This window comes from Protopterus annectens, chromosome 9.part0 (assembly GCF_019279795.1).
Source record: "Protopterus annectens isolate FY-2018-M chromosome 9.part0, PAN1.0, whole genome shotgun sequence".
NCBI lineage: Eukaryota > Metazoa > Chordata > Ceratodontiformes > Protopteridae > Protopterus > Protopterus annectens.
In genome coordinates, this window is record NC_056743.1 from 1,262,338,782 (window position 1) to 1,262,356,770 (window position 17,989).

Here is a 17,989-nt window from a genome sequence, read left to right on the forward strand (position 1 = left end):
CTCTTCCATGATATACAGAGGAGGATAACTTTCATAGTTTTATTCATATGTTTGAGTGGGTATGCAAACAGTATAATGTTGACCAAGGGCTCTGGGTACGGTTCCTGACCCCCTCACTCCATGGTAAAGCTGTAACTGTGCTTTCCAAACTGCCTGATACTGATTGTTTAAATTGTAATGTTATAAAGAACTGTTTGCTAGAATTTTGTAAGTTAACACCTGAAACTTATAGGAAAAGGTTTTGTGAGCATAGACGCAAGACAGATGAAAGTGTGTCTGAATATGTTGCTGAACTAAGCACTTATTTTCATAGGTGGGTAAGTGGATGTCAGGTCACCACTTTTGAAAGGCTGCAGACCTTTTGGTGAGGGAACAAGCCCTTAGCACTTTGCCTGAGGACATGAGAATCTGGTTAGCTGATAGACAATGCAATACTGTAGATGAGTTGGGGAAAAGGGGAGACCTATACCTAGTAAGCAGGGCATCACTACACAGGGAAAGGACACCCAGTGCTGCTTATGAGTCTAAGGTAACCCATAGTGAGCAGCCCAGACTGTCCCAACAGAGTCTGCCAGTAGCAGGAGAAGCTACTTGTCCAGGTATATGTCCAGGACCAAGAGTTAAATGTTTTAAATGCAACCTGTGGGGCCATGCAGTATATAGATGTCCACAGAGGCAAGGTGGGGAACAAAAGGTGGGAGAGCCAGTAAGTGGGAATGACAAAATGCCTACAGTAGATTGTCTTGAGACAACAAGGGTACCAAACTACCACAAGAGGTTATATCCTATCTTAGTGAATGAGAAAGAGGCCACGGTTAAGAGCGACACAGCCTCTGACCTAACTATTATGAAGCATGCAATGGTTACAGATGAGTACTGCTTGCTTGGGCAGTCTACTCCAGTGAGAGTTTTAGGAGGAACCCCATTCCAAATACCTTTGGCTAAGGTTCACCTTAACTGGGAGGATGGAAAAGGAAGCAAGCAAGTAGGTTTGTTCAGGATATCCCTGCAGATGTCCTGCTAAGGAATGATTTTAATAATGCAGTTACACACAAGAAGGCTTGGAGACAAGCATGTGGGTCTGGTAGCCTGGGGGGGCTCAAACAGACTGCACACTTGCAGCCAGGACTGCTGAGGTGGTTACTTCAGGGAGCGAGCTACCCAGTAGCAGTAAGACTGAAGATGAGACACAGCTGCCTGTAAGTACTGATGTTCCCTTGGACAGAGTGACTGCAAGGACAGAGGTGAGTAGTAGTACCCAAGCTGACAGTGAGGCACTGCTGTCAGAGGATACCAGCCTTCATGTGAAGGGGAGCTGGGAAGGATTACAAAGAGAGAGCTGAGACAGGCTCAGCTCTCAAACCCTACATTATAAGGCCTAAGAGAGGTAGCTAATGAGGCACCTGATTCTGAAGGGAAGGCAGAATCTGTATACTGGTACAAAGGGTTAGTGTATAGAGAGTGGACCCCTGAGGGAGGGCTAGAGGGCAAGAGAATACACCACTTGGTAGTGCCCAGAGCCTACCTTCTGGCACTTCTAGCCATAGCCCATGATATTCGCTTTGCAGGTCATATGGGCATAAAATGTACAAAGAGACATATTATGCAGAACTTCTATTGGCCTGGGATTTCCACAGATGTAACAGGGCACTGCAGGACCTGTGTGGAGTGCCAAAAGGTAGGCAAGGCAGAAGACAAGTTGAAAGCTCCTTTGATGCCTTTGCCTGTAATTGAGGAGCTATTTCAGAGGGTAGCTATGGATATTGTGGGGCCTCTGAGTACCCCAGGTTCCACAAGGAAAAAGTATATTCTAGTGGTAGTAGATTATGCTACCAGATACCCTGAGGCTGTGGCTCTGTCCTCCATTGAGGCAGAAATGGTGGCAAATGCTTTTTTAGAGATTTTCAGCAGGGTAGGTTTCCCAAAGGAAATACTGACTGACAGAGGTGCCAATTTCATGTCAACCTGCTGGCTTGTCTGTGGAAGTACTGTGGGGTGAAGCACCTAAAGACCACCCCCTACCATTCCGTGACTAATGGTCTTGTTGACAGGTTAAACTCTACACTTATGTCCATGCTACAGAGATTTTCAGACCAGTTTAAGAGGTACTGGGAAAAATATTTACCCCATCTGTTGTTTGCTTACAGAGAGGTTCCCCAGGAATCCCTAGGTTTTTCACCCTTTGAGCTGCTGTATGGGCATAGGGTGAGGGGACCTCTAGATTTGATTCAAGATGAATGGGAAGGTGAGTGTGAATCTCACAAGAAAGCTGTTGTGGCATACGTCATAAACCTCAGGACAAGGCTCAGGGAACTCATGGGCTTGGGCCAGGAGAACCTGGCAGAATCCCAACAGCAGAAAAAGGTCTGGTATGACAGGAATGCTTGAGCTAGAGAGTATGCTGTAGGGCAACAGGTAATGGCTCTCATTCCTGTCAGACACAATAAGCTACAGCCAGCTTGGGAGGGACCCAACAAGGTGGTAAGGAAGGTGAGTGATGTTAACTGCATGGTAGAACTGCTAGTTAGGAGGCAGGGGCACAAATTGTACCATGTTAACATCATGAAACCTTACCATGATGGGGAGGCCCTTGTGCTAAGTATTGGCAATAGGAGGGTGGAGATATATGAGAGGGGTCTATGGCTACAGGGAACCAGCCAGCCAAATCCCAAATTACTATGGTGAAGCCTAGGGTTGCATGTATATGATGGGACAGTGCTGCATGGTAGTGGGGTCAGCAATGCGAAGGCAGCTGGAATCTCAAGACAGGGAATGGGGTAAGGTATTCCCAGATAGGCTCAACCCTCTCAAGCAACGTTTCTCAAGGGTCACTTGAAAAACTAACTTGAGTTCTCGTGGGGGGGGGGTGACAAATCAAAATGCTACCAGCCCAGCTAGCTGGAATTTTGTAAATTATTATATGTCACTTGAAAATATTTATATGATTTATATAGAAATATGACACTGCCAGCCCAGCCATCTGGAATTTTGTAAATAATCATATGTTGTTTGTAAATATTAATATGATCCAAAGGCTTGTCTTACAAATGTAAGAGAACTGTATGTTATGTTTATATTAAATTACTGGTGCAGAAGTGTTTGTTGAACTGTATGTCATGTACTGAGCTTCAAGAATGTAACCACAATGTACCCTACTGGAAAATAACAGAAATGTATATAGACTATAGTAATGGTAGAAGTTAGAATATACAGAGTTAACTTGCAAAACTTCAAGAAAATAAGTTAAAAGTGTTTTACGATGTGCTATAAAAGTTAGCTTCAAGGCAGCAAGGAGACAGGATGTCTAGAGCTAGGAGTTTCTTTCTATTGTCTTGAAACAGAAATAATTACTTGGTTTAAAATGTAAAAGTGTTTAACTGTTTTACAACTTCCTGTTCTAGGCACACTTTTGAGAGACGTACTTCTCATACAAAGATGCTAAAAATTCTGTTGGTATCTGTTAGCCTGGGAACTGAAGGCAGATGGAAAAATAGTGATGTCATCTAGCTGACCCAGCAGTAATGTTTTGATATTAATTTGGGAACTCTCTCAAAGACTGTGCATTTTGTATTTGTCTTTGGATCTGGAAACATCCTCTCATCAGCACTTGCCTTGCTAATGGTAAGTAACCAGGGTACAGCAATCTCTCTTAGATATAGATAGGAATATAGTAAAGATTAGCTTGGATGTTTTCTGTATTTATTTGAGACTGTCCTGCAATGTTGTTTTAAAACATTTCCTGTGATTCTGAACTCTGCAGTTACTGTGTTGTGTTATTGAATATTGTCTTGTCCTTTTATTATTTATTATTAAATATATTTGAACCTTTTAATTGTGACTGGCTTGTTTAGAGATTTTTAAGCTCTTAAGAGTACTTGCATATGTATTTGGTGACACTGTATAGGCCACTCCAATAGTCTTGGCCTTGGTCACACTTACCATCTAGACAATGGTAATATTACACAGTAGAATTGGTCACCCTTTGGGGAGGGCCTTATACTACCTGATAACTAGTGGTTGGTGGCAGCCAGTACTACCTTACAGTCTGGGAGAAGGGGGCATAGCTAGTGAAACTGTGCCAGGCTTCCCCAGGAGTGCCTGTGTGTTTGTATATAAATCAAATCTCAAAGTGTATATGTGTGTGTGTGTGTGTGTGTGTGTGTGTGTGTGTGTGTGTGTGTGTGTGTGTGTGTGTGTGTGTGTGTGTGTGTGTGTGTGTGTGTGTGTGTGAGCTACTTGGGCAGAGACATGAAGAACTGGTTGGGCAGAGAGGGTGATGGAGGTTTTGGCTTGACCACTCGGCTGAGATCTTAACCCTATAGCTGTGCCAGTGGGAAGTCTTATTGGGGATCTGGAGAAAGAGGGAGAAACCAGTCCCAGACTGACTGTGATCTCTGTATGCTTTTAAGGGAAATTGTACTTTACAATGTGTGTACTTGTCATCCTCTCAATGTGTACGTCCTTCAATGGTGCTAGTGGTGATGATTGAGGTGTCTTGACTACTAGGCCAGTGCAGGGGCATCACAACTACAACACTGATATACAGTTCCATTACAAATAACTAATTTTGTAGTCAATACTTGAAATCACCTTTAAGGATGAAATTGTTATGTGACTCTGTTGTAGATGATCGTGTAGGATCCCATGGATGCTATGTTACAATTTGTGCCCCAGATCCTTAGCAAATGTGGCCAAGTCATATCCATTTAATGATCTCCTCATAGAAATGCACTGAATCAGCAAACCCAAGCACTATAAGTAAACAATAATTTTTGAAGTGCTCATATAAATACACAGAATAATCAAACTCCATAGACTTCTTGTATTCTCTTGGTTTATCACATGTTGTAGTCAGTCCCAATGAATAATGATACATCTTCTTTTCTGGGATGAGATGGGCTGACAGCTCTGGAATGGATAATATGGATGAGATATAGGGAGAAGCGACTATTAATAAGAAGGGGCTGGTTAATGTGTGGGAGGCAATGACGGCTCAGTGTCTGTTTTAGATGGAAACAGAACTTTTTTTAGAGTTGATACCATATGACTAGGCACCTGCCATTTTTCAGAACATTGTGAGTTGTCATTTGGAGATTAGCACACCCTCTTCAATTAGAGTTAGCTACATAAGAGGGCATTTGGGGCATCAGCCATATTAAAGGAGAACTCCACCTTAGAACTAAAAAAAATCTATTTTATTCACTCTGTCTCTGTTTTGTGAGTTATTCTAACACCTCAAAATCACTATGACTACTTCTTATAGAATTTTCATATATTTACTGAGAATGGCAGTCAATATATATATATATATATATATATATATATATATATATATGATCTTATTTTGTCAAGCCTTTTTTCTTTCCCATAATCCATTTCAAGTCTGATTTACATGAGTTATGCTAGACATAAGTAGAGGTGTATTCCAATCCCATTGACATATAATGGGATTAGTGTCAGTCACTGTCATCTTATACACTGTCTGTAACAGGATTGCTTCTTTTATTTCTTGAATGGCCCTCATTTGTGTGTGTCTCAGGGCTTGTTTTACAGTACATTAAGGAACTGTACAGCTGTAACCAAAACAGTTGTTAAATTGCAGGCCTTTGTTCAAAGTATCTTTTTGTAGTCCAAGATGAATTGACAGCCCCTCCCCCTACACTTTAGTAAATGTACCGAAACTTTACAAGAATTACAAGAAAAATATTTTCTGACTTTTCTCTAAATGTCATAGACATCTTTAATACTACATTCAAGTCATCTTAAAATGAAAAGAATTATAAACAAACATTTAAAGTTTAAAACTTAGCATTTCAGTACTGTCATGTTGCTTATATAAATTTGTCAAAATAAGTTCTCTTTCTCTTTCTGCAGTAAAGACAATGGAACACAGTTTTATATCTCTCTGTCTTGTTTACTACAGCCTGATCTCCTGACCAAAAAATTCTCTCTGCTTGTGGTATGTCATGCAAGTGTAGGCAAATTCCTCTGCAACTTGTGTGAGAAGTTAAGCTTAAAAATTGTGGGTGAACTTTCTCTTCCCTTGATATCAAAGTGAGGAAATTAAAGTTTTACAAAGTACAAGCAGGTTTCAGGTACATACACAATACTGGAACCAAACTGTAGGGAGAAAAGCAACTGAAGAGTTGCGTTAAACTGTAGGTGAAGGTGGGGTTTTCCTTTAAGATAGTATTAACAGAAAATACAATTTGCATATATAGTTTGCAAAGATGTGAAGTCTAAGTTACAAGCACTTCATTATAACACACATGCAGTTGGCATGATAATTACCTCTTAACCGTACAGATTTTCGCAGAATGTCCAGATTTTTGCCTTATATTTTTGGTCTAGTCCTCATAAAATTTGTGGTTTTCTGGCAAATCACTGGGATAATCTGAGGATTGAAGTCAGTAAATAATGAAATACATTTGAGTTTCAGACTTCAAATCCTTCAGAAAATGTATGTTAAAACAAACCCTGTTACTCTATCAAATTTTATAAGAGCAGTATTTAAAATTTGTCCCTATTTTTGGGCCCTTGCCCCCTCATTTTTTCAAGCTTTGTCCAAGTTTCCTGCATTAGGAGGTTGAGGGGTATGAACTGTATTCAAACACAAAAACTGCACAAGTGTAGATACTATATATTAAAGTATCGATTTTAACTGCTATACCTTTTCTGAATGGACTACTAGTGCCAGTGTCACAATCTGAGAATCTTGACTTAGGGAAACTGGGTAGACATAACAGTGAGTGTACATTTCTGTATTTTATTTCCTTCTTTCAGGCTTAAGTGAAGCAAGGTAGTCTGTAAAGGGAAAGATAAAGTATGCTGTCACTGCAAGTGTAAAACTAGAAATGGCTAATGAATAATTAACATCAGTGGTGCTGCAAATGAAGATCCTGTCATACATTTCCTGTGTAGAGCATGAGAACTTCTTGACTGAACTCTGGGGAGTCATAAAATCAAGGAAAATTGAAACTTATAAAGGATTCTGACTGTGCAAACATTGACTGAATTGTTTAACATCAAGTAAATATGACCAAATATTAACCACTAAAACAGATGTGATGAGATATATAGTACAAAATACAGCTCGGGTGGCAGTATCTTACCTGTAATGCACAGGATCAGATTTAGCCCTAAGGAGGCCTTGGGTATAGACGTCATGTGACTACTGAATTGTCCACAAGTGTCATGTGGCAACACAGTGAGGCAGCTCATGCAGAAATTTGCAGTGGGAAAGCTTTCAGTTTCACATGAACTTAGCCATATTTGTATTTCTTAAATACCTTTCATAAATAACTATTTCCACTCAGTTCATCCCACACTGAGCTAGGAAGTAGTGCATCTATTTTCCAAAGTCAAACTTTTAGAAGTTTTTATTGCTGTTTTTATTTTACATTTGATTAGTGGGGTGATATGCTGTTTACAACTGACCATATTCAGGAGCTACCTGGGTGAAATAACTCACAAAGAAGACAAGATGACAGAGAGGCAGTAAGCTATAAACATCAAAACAGTACAGAAAGTAGCAATATAATAACAAAAACTGTACATTAGCAATTAAACGAAGAAGTAACATTTATGATAGAAATGCAAATTTTACAATTCACAGGATTATATTTCTGATTTACATCATAGTGGAAATGTTGTGGGGTAATTAGAGTCAAAGCAGGGAATGGTGGGTGAGTTCCGAGTGTTAGTAGTTGAAGACAGTAATGCTAGAAGTTGAGATGTCTTTATGTGACGTGGCCTGCTATCTGACGAGTACAGTTTGATTTGATGTGGAAAAATGTTTTAAGTTCATTTCTAAAAGCGGAGAAGGCTGATTGCACTTCCTTCAGGTGGTTGGGGAGGGACTAAGATATTTTAGGAGCAGTCATAGAGAAAGAGCAGTCAGTGCAATGTAACCTGGTTTGTGGGGGTTAGAGTGATGGTGGTGGGGTTGCTTGGAAGAATTTGAAATAAAGAAGCAAATTAACAGGATGAGGTACTTCTCACTGTTACAATAAACAGAAACAAAATGTCTGTAATGTGTTATCACACACACCCTCCGAGCCACAGCAAGAACCTGACTACAAGCTCTCGATAAGCATATAACCAGCCTTGTATATTTTTTAACTCAGTCTTAAATTATCGCTCTTTGTCAGTTGGACCCAAAAACTAATAAACTTCATAAACACTGATGATTTTGAACAGATAGTAAAAACACAGACAAAAGGCAGAAAAATACAGGGATATTGTACAAAATTGTTAAATAAAATATTAATTACAGTTAACTTACCATAAACTTACCAAATGTAGGTGAGATAAAGTTGAGAGAGAGTGAGAGAGAGGGAAAGAGAAACAGTGGAATGGAACTGGCTTTCAAGTTTCTGCTTCACTTCATCCAGTGCCAAAAGGAGAAGATATAAGCACTGGAAACAGTCAAGCAGTGGGATCAGCTTGTTTCCTTTAATTTTCTGACTTCAGTCCAGGTGAGCCAGTAATCTTGATACTTTCATTCTGCTACTGCAGGACTATGACAACCAAGGAGGTGCACAGTCAAACATCAGCAACCAGCAGGCACTCAGCATCATCAAGAGAAAAAACTCAGAGTCGGAAGCAGGCCTGTCAGAGCTCAGATGGCCGTGGTCATTCTGTCAATCAGACAGTCAGTCACAACACTGATACAGACTTCAGATCACCTGAGCAGACAGTGTGACAGAGACCTGATCTCAGATTATCTCCTCCATAGGTGTTGTGCCATGCCACTGCTACCTGTTCCCTCAATAAATAGTGCAACAAAGTAGCCAAAGTCCAAAAAGTGGGTAAAAAGGTAACTTCTCATGGTGTGATAGTGACACCCCTGCTGAAACCCATGTCAACCAATTGTTTACTTTAATTCACAGACCAGACCTAAAGGAAAACATGTAGCTTTCCTTGCTAGTTCAGTTTGCAACATGTACAATTCTTGTGTCCCATAGCGACACTCAGTAGTGAGGGAAATAATATGGGTTGGTGCTTGCTTGGTAGTTGACTTAAATCAAAAGTACAACTATTAAAGCACTGGGGGTGTGGTATAGGTTCATAGGTTCATACTAAGCTATCTGCCCGAGGGCATTTACCCTTTAGTATGGGGAACTATACCCATCATTTTGCTGTGCCTCTGTCGAGCAGTGACACTGAGGTAATCCCTGGGGTATATCCATCCATTGGTCAAGATTTCTCTTGAACAAGGCCAGCGAGGTGCTCTGCCTCACATGTACCAGGATTTTGTTCCACAGCATAGGGAGTCTTTGGGTGATGAATCTATCCCTCCAGCACGTCCTATTAATAGCTGTGTCGAGGTTTAAGTCTCCGCCCTTGTGGCTCTGATGGATCTAGATATTTTGAGGTGAAGCATATTCATCAAATCTGGGTTTGACATGGCCTTGTATGTTAGGCAAAGGTCACCTCTGAGTAGAGCTGGAGTTCTTTCAGTCGGGCAGCATAGGACAGATTTTTGAGACCCTTTATCCTTTTGGTGAGGAACTTTTGTGGCCTCTCCAGCTGCTGCAAGTGTCGGGTCAGATACATCCCGAATGGGGCATTGTACTCAATCATTGGTCTGATGAGTGATGAGTAAAGGGAGACTATGACCTCCCTTGATCTAGATGAGAATCCCTTCATGATAAGGTGGGCAATGTAGAAGGTCTTCCTAACTACTTTAGCTACATGGGTGTTGAATGACAGACTACTATCAACCTGGGTCCCCAGGTCCCTGATAACTTCTTCTGTGCTCAGTGGATTGCCACCTATTTGGTAGCTAGGTAACCTTGTTTTTCCCAAAGGGTATGACTATGCATTTTGGCATTTAACTTCAGGCCGTGGCTCTGGCACCAGTTATCCGCTTCTGTGAGACCCTTCTGAAGGATATCTGTGTCAGATGTGTTTTCTACTATGGCGCCAGTTTGCAGTCATCTGCAAACTTTGTCAGCCATAACCCTCCTGTGTTTGCTTGTACTTCAGAAAAGTAGATGCCAAACAAGAGTGGGCCCAGGACTGAGCCCTGTGGGACACCACTTGTGACAGGCTTTGAGTCTGACATGGCGCCAGCAACTCTGACCCTGTGGGTTCTGTCACTCAGCCAGTTTGCAACCCATCTTGTGATGTATGGGTTAACATTTAAGCTGATGAGTTTTTCAATGATGGGTATTGTATCCCAGATCGAGGTAGGCTGTATGGACTGCCTTTGCTTTGGTGACTGTTTCAAGAAGTCAACCAAGTTTAAAAGGCATGATCTGCCTTTGACAAAGCCAAACTGGGTTGGATCCAAAGTCTGCAAATTCCCTATGTCTTTATTTATGAGGTCCATTATGATCCTCTCCATGGCTTTAAAGATAAGGCTTGTCAAGCTAATGGGCTGGTAATTTCCAGGGTCGGTGGGAGCACACGCCCTTGTGAAGTGGGACCACAGTTGCAGCAGAGGTAAGACTTTGATTAAACAGCTGTCCTAGCTGTGGGTTTAATTCCTCATTGAGTTGACACCATCAGGTCCCATGGATGCTGTGTTTTTGCTTTGGAGAGAGCAGTTCTCACTTGGGCGTGGAGATGTTTGGGGGCTGCAATCGCTTGGTATAGATATCTCTCCTTTGGGGGAGGGGAGAAGTTTGCACTGAACCTGTCAGCCAGTATGTTGGCAATGTCTGTAGGATCAGTAATCTTCACATCATTTTGAACTAGTTCTGAGCATATCTGGGAGTTTGTTTCTAACATAGCTAAAGAAGGCCTTATGATTGTCTTTTGTGTCTTTAGCTATTTTTCTCTCGAAATTTGCTTTGGATGATTTTATGAGAGCTCTTAGTTTTTTAATTATAGTGATCAAGGGTGTCTTACCTTTTAGGACTTTGCTCTATCTTGTAGTAGCTTCCTCCTTTTATTGTAGAGTTTGTTTATGGCTGGGGTCCACCAGACTGGACGCTTGCCTTTGGTACTAAGAGTCTTTGTTTTGTTTGGGATTGCCTTATCCATGCAGTCCTGCAGGTGCTGGTGAAGTTCTTTACTGTGGTCTTTTATTTCAGGTGGGGTGGGATGAGGACTTCCAGCAAGATTAGTTTGTAATCTGATCTCACCAGTGAGAACATTGTGCTGCCATGTTCGTGATGATGAGATCAAGTATGTTATCTCCTCTTGTGGGGATGGTGACTAGTTGTTCCATGGCATTTGAGTTTATGAATTCCAGGAACTTTTGGGCTAGGGTGTTTGGGCTTGAGTAGTGTTCCCAGTCTATATTAAGTCACCTAGTATGATGGTGTTTGGTGATACATTTATCCCTCTAGTGTTTTCAGGAAGGCCATGTGAGGTTCCTGAGTTTGTGAGGGTGGCCTGTAACATGCTACAATTTGCAGAGCAGTCTTGCCTATGGTTAATTGACCTGGATGGTCTCCCACCAGTCTTGAGGTGTGGGTGTCCTTGATGAATATGGATACCCCTCCTTTCTTGGTATTGTCCGGATTTTGGGGCCGGAATGCATGATATGAGGTAAAACCTGATAGCTGGGGTGCTCTCAGGAGCCTTGAACCAGGTTTCTGTCACAGCACAGACATCGATGTTCTCCATACTGAGAAGGGCCTGCATTTTGAGATTTAGACTTCTGGCATTGAGCAGCATTACCCTTAGTTTTTTCCTTTTTGTGTTCTAGGGTGTAAGTTTAGAATTTGAGCCTTGCCTAAAAAGGCACTATGGGGTGGCAAGAGCCTTTGCCAATATCCGAATCCCAGGGTGACAGGTGCAACATGTCATCCCAGGCAGACAGATACTGGATCCCCTTTGAATGACACCAGTGTTTAAGCCAATTGTTAAAGCTGATCATCTTATCTCTGTATTGTGGCATCACTCTTGGTGAAGGTAGGATACTGCTCAAGGTCAGGGTCATACCTGCCTGGGCTACATAATCAGAGAGCTCCTCAATGTCTCTTTTCATGTAGTCGACTGAGTCATATTTGTACTTGCTGTTGAGAGACCTGGCAGCTTACTGTGACCTTCTCCTTACTCAGTCTGGCAGTGTGTCTGACTATGGAGTCACCAATGACTAGTGTGTCTGGCATTGTGTTTGGCCTTAAGGGCTGTGACTGTTTGACACTCTGACTGTGAGGTCTATGTGTTGCAGGTGTTGTGTTCTGAGGTGGTGGTTGTTTGGGTGTCTGCTTTGGTGGCCTCTGCTGTTTTGGTAGATTTTTGATCAGAGCCTCCGAGTATGTCTTTGTGTGTTTATGTGTATAGTAAGTAGGTGAAGCTGTGACTTGGACATCTGGAGTGGGATTGGCTGAAAAACAGAGACAGACAAGTGACACTCCTGTCCCAGGTAGGAAATGGTAACAACAGCTATTGAACTCTTTCATCTCTTCTCACTCAGGTCAGTGGTGTACTCCTCAGCCTAGCATTTATCTATTTTTGTAGGTATGTAGGTATGTACTTATTACAATTTTCTGTTAAGGAGGAAAGTTGATCACACAGATGAATAATTTGACAGGGAGATAGTTTTATCTTCTCTAAGTGGTCCACTCTTTTCTCATACTGAATTTAAAGCTTGATTATCAAATAATGATTTTTTTTTGTAAGTTTGATAACCAGATTTTGACAATGGGACATGAGAAGAGTCAGTCCACCTTGATAAACATTTGTTTTTGTGGATATTATTTAGACTGTTAATGTTTCCAATTTACATGAATGAACCAAGTCGAGTCAGCAATGTCTGCTAAGTACTTGTACAGCAATTTATTCTTTTTTCTCCCTGTATCTGACGTGCAGTGTATCTAAGGAAAGAGACTAACACCTCTTCCAATTAATTTTACTGTTCCACCACTGAGGAGGCAAGGGGAAACTACTGTATATATAATATATAAATATATATTTTATATATATATATATATATATATATATATATATATAATATATATATATATATATATATATATATATATATATATATATATATATATATATATATATATATATATATATAGTCGACTAAATGTTAGGTGACATCCGGAATGCTTTATGATATTATGTTTTAATTGCAGAATTGCAGGGTATTGCAGATCCTATCCCATCTGCTCTATTTGTATTACATTTCAGTTTTTAGGCTGCTTTAAAACTTTTACTTTGATTTTTGACTTGCTGCCCTAGGTGGAATCAGAGAATGATAATTGTGCCTGCCTTACATGTACTTACTATATTATTACTTCTGTTAAGAACTGACGAAAGACTTCTTCTTCTTTTGTCTTTTTCCCAGTTAGGGATCGCCACAGCAGATCACCTGTCTGCTCATGATTGGCAGTGGAGTTTTACGGTGCCGAGGTGCCAGCACGGCGCCCAACCTTCCATAGAAGGCACACACATGCACACACTCACACCTAGGGCCAATTTGGAATGTCCATTCTACCTACAGCATGTCTTTGTGATGTGGGAGGAAACCGGAGCACCCGGAGGAAATCCACGTGACCACAGGGAGGACATGCAGACTCCGCACAGAAGGCACCCCAGCTGATAATTGAACCGGAGAGCCTCTTGCTGTAAGGCGGCAATGCTAACTGCAGCACCACCGTGGCTGCCCTAAGAACTGATGAAAGACTACTTTTTTTAAATGTTACATTTCAAAGGGGCATAGGATATTTCTCAATTTGCCCCTTAATCCAGCCCTGAACATACTAATAAATCTAGAATCTTTGATTTTCTACTCATGGTCATGCCAGCTATAATAATACCAAACTCTTTAACCTACCATTAAAATTAAACCCAGTCATAAGTAAGTCATCACTCCTAGACTTTGCAAATACAAACTACAATGTAGTAAATGACGTACTTATGAAAATAGCTTGGGATACTCTCTTCAATGACCCAAACAGGATACTGTCAATGAATTCTTTGATACTATTAACTTCTGCATTTATGGAATATACTAGTAATACACATGTATATGAAAATTACGGTTTACCTTCATAACGCCGATCTCACTATGGTCAACCCCGCTTCCGCGAATACCGAAGTGCGAATGTCCTGAACGTCAAATTCCACATATCCAAATGGCAAAATCTCGCTCCTTTTTGACCCATGGTAGCACTGGTTTAGAGGTGTGGCGCGGCTGGAAATGTCGAAATTCGACATTTATTCGACATTTTAAAAGTTTTGCGGTTCTGGTTTCGCGGAAATGGTTCGATGATGTGGCCGGTCGATCATATGTGATCGACGATATGAAGGTAAACCGAAAATTACAAAAATCACAAAATTAGTAAGACATGAAACAAAAAAGAGATATAACTTACTTTTCAAAGTCTGTATTAAATAAAGAAGAGAAATTACATACTTTCATTAAATCATGAACTTAGCTTGATCTCAGAAACTGAAAACAATAATAAAACATTCTTTACGAGAGGTAACAACAGCACTTAATGTATAAATTATGTCATCTTGATGAAGTGATAGCACATGTTGCGTAAATTGGCCTTGCTAAATTTGGCAAGTTAAACACATTAAATATCAGTTCCAGTGTAATTCAAGAGATTAAATGATGCTGGATATTTATTTTATTTATTTATTTTATTTTATATTTGTAAATTTGTATATTCAACAGGATACACCAAATCAAGGTGAGGAATTATTATATACCCCAATAGGATTATCAGTGATGTCTCTCAAGGTTCTGTATTTCTTCATTGATATAAAAAGAGAAATAGGCTATGGCTAACAAATTATGATGATGACTTTAAACTGGGCAAGATGTTTGCTACATTTAGACACTTAGGTTCTCCAGCATAATCTACAAAAATATACTTAGTGCAGTAATAATCACATACTTTTAATGCCAGTAAATGTAACTTCATGAAATTTGGCAAAAAGTGCATACATTATCATTATAAAATAAATGTTCAAACCATAAAAAAGAGTTTGTCCTTTAAGATCTGAGAAGAATGACCACCAGCAATTTAAACCAATGTCTCAAAAAACATATTCCCTATTCCATCTAATCCTATAGAGCATGTTTTGTCACTTCAGAGAGATTGTTTTTCCTTTTTACTGAATATAGTTCTGCATTCTGTAGCCTTTGAACAAGCCACCTTAAAGAACTTAAAAATATAATTATTTACCAGAAAAATCATATGTTTTTCAAATCTGAACTATTCAGAAGAGCTTAGATATATTTGATTCTCACGGATGATTTCTGCCTAGCCATAAGCTTCACTGTGAAACCTATATATACTGACATTACAAGTAGCAGTATTTTGACATCATTACAGTAGTCTTACAGTATGATGTCATCAGGAGTAAGACATTAGAAGTGTAGTAGCATTCTGACATCACTATAGTAGTCTTATAGTAAGTTGTCATCAGGAGTATGACGTTAGAAGTGTATTAGCATTTGGATATCACTACAATAGCCTAACGGTAAGCTGTCATCAGGAGTGTGACATTAGAAGTGTAGTAGCATTCTGACATCACTATAGTAGTCTTACAGTAAGTTGTCATCAGGAGTATGACGTTAGAAGTGTATTAGCATTTGGATATCACTACAATAGCCTAACGGTAAGCTGTCATCAGGAGTGTGACGTTAGAAGTGTAGTAGCATTCTGACATCACTATAGTAGTCTTACAGTAAGTTGTCATCAGGAGTGTGACGTTAGAAGTGTAGTAGCATTCTGACATCACTATAGTAGTCTTACAGTAAGTTGTTATCAGGAGTTTGACGTTAGAAGTGTAGTAGCATTCTGACATCACTATAGTAGTCTTACAGTAAGTTGTCATCAGGAGTTTGTGTAGTAGCATTCTGATATCACTATAGCGAAGCCTAATTGCATGCTGTCATTATGAGTATGACACAAGGAGTGTAGTAGCATTCTGATATCACTGCGATAGAACAAAATCATATGGATATTACTAGTGCAGTTGCATTCTGCTAGCACTGATGTAGCATAATAACATGCTGTCCTTAGGAGTATGACATTAAGAGTATAGCAGCATTCTGATATCACTGATGCAGCTTAACAGCATTCTGTCATTAGTACAGCAGTGCTCAGGTGTCATTTCTGTAACACAGCAGTACATTAGTATTGTTACTACAGCAGCAAACTAATATCACTCTACCACGACTACATGCTGTCATTACAAGTATATCAACATTCTACTATCATTACTAAAATAAAAGTGCTGTGATGGAATCATAATGATGTATGTATGGCACTTCAGGTGTTTGAAATAAAAAATAAAAAGTATACTGACATAGCAAAATCACAATGCTTAGTGACAGAGGTTGTCGGTTATGCCACATGGTGAATTGGATGGAATAAGCACGTGCTACATTAAAGTTATCCTAATAAAATAACTACAATAATTTATTGATATCAGCAGTGCAATATTGTCTTGGTATCAGCCCACTGAGTGCTATGTAGATAACTTGAAAAATGCTGCAGAAGGCTGGTTAGTATTAAAGCATCCAGTGGTCATTAGTGTACTATCATTTTCACCTCAGTTGTATAACATGACAGCGTACTATCACTAGTTTACCAGTACTCTCAGTGTAACACAGCAAACTGACATACTGCTATGATGACATGATAGCAGTACTGTGCTATGAAATCACTCTGATATGAGATGTCTAATAACTACTTTGACATTCAGGACTAGTGCAGTCTTTCTGACAGGAGCTCTGTTCCAACTGCCAACCATGTTGGGAAAGTACTAGTTTGGCATGATTAAGCAGTAAGGCTTGCCTGAGCATGTGTTTTTGTGTAATAGCATCACTTCTCAGGTGGGTCATCGCGTGAGGCAAAACTGAGTACTTTGACTTCTCAAGAGTAACGTCATTATAGAATAACATATAATTATGAGTTGCCTCATTGCTGTTACTTAGTGGCTCCTTTTTAATAATAGTAATTTTTTTCCCTTTGCTAACCCGAACATTATGAAATTGAGTGGTATAATCACTATGTTTTTAGCTACTTAATCAGTTAGGTGCTTTAGATTTTCAGTGACATTTTATAATAGTGATTGATTTCATTACATCCATAATTTCTCAAAGATGGTGTTTAAAATTATGAAAGAGACTTAAAGAAATGAGGTAGCAGGGACCAATGGGAAACATAAAGATAAATAAACTGACTTACCTCTGGGAAATCACCTTTAGCAAACACCATTAACAATGATGTTTTACCACAACCTCCATCACCCACAATTACAGCCTTTATTGATGTGATCCCCTGTTCATGGATAGAGTTCCTGTTTAAGGGGTGACCATTAATCTTGGACTGTGACTCCATGATGAGAAGCAAATCCACTAGTAACACAGAATTGTGAAAAAAGTCACAAAACTCCTAGGCGTAGCTTTTTCTGTGTGTCATTACAGATAAATGCATGTCTTACCAGATGTCTGTTGTCAGTGTTGCCCTATGCCTGGAAGTACACTAAAATACATCTTTTTCTTTTCCTTCCCTCTGTCAAAACGTGCTGCACAGCACAGATAACTTCAGAAAGGGAAGGCTTATGCAAGCTTTAACAAGTAGTGGATCTGTCATTCTGTCTCACCTGCAGAACTTGCTACCTCTCTTTCATTCTTTTACTTTTCGCTGTGTGATTGCTCTGTGAATTTGGCTTAGGAGCTAGCAGCCTCCAAGGGTTCTCACATGACATCACACAGGGAGGAGTGAGGGAGTGGATGCAGTTGGAAGATAAAATAATTACCTTTGACTTGAATGGCTGCCTCATAAATTTGAGAAAGTGAAAGGATTAGGTATGCTGAGACCTGTGTGTAGGATTGTAGAAAGCGGGGGTGGAGGGGGTGGGGGTGGGGGGTGTTGAGTGGAATTTGGACAGAGAAAAGATCAGAGACATTTGCAAAACAATCCTGTTTCAAAGTGACAGAAATTCGGTGTTGATCTTATCATGTTATTATGACAGACTTTATTTGCTCTAAACAGTACAAAGGACAGCTGATATATACAGCCCCACCCCTCCAAACAGAAGCATGTAAGGGCAT

At 40.0% G+C, this 17,989-nt stretch overlaps 1 protein-coding gene across 1 annotated transcript in view; it reads right to left on the reverse strand.

The window, feature by feature from the left end:
- LOC122810651 (rho-related GTP-binding protein RhoD-like) overlaps positions 1-17,747 on the reverse strand; it is a 563,211-nt gene extending 545,464 nt beyond the window's left edge. Inside the window, exons 1-2 of the mRNA XM_044082223.1 lie at positions 17,377-17,747; positions 17,121-17,290 (exon numbers count right to left, since the gene is read on the reverse strand). Coding sequence (XP_043938158.1) covers positions 17,121-17,273 — 153 coding nt within the window. The 5' untranslated portion in view covers positions 17,274-17,290; positions 17,377-17,747. The remainder of the gene's footprint in view (positions 1-17,120; positions 17,291-17,376) is intronic.
- Between the last annotated feature and the right edge of the window lie 242 nt (positions 17,748-17,989).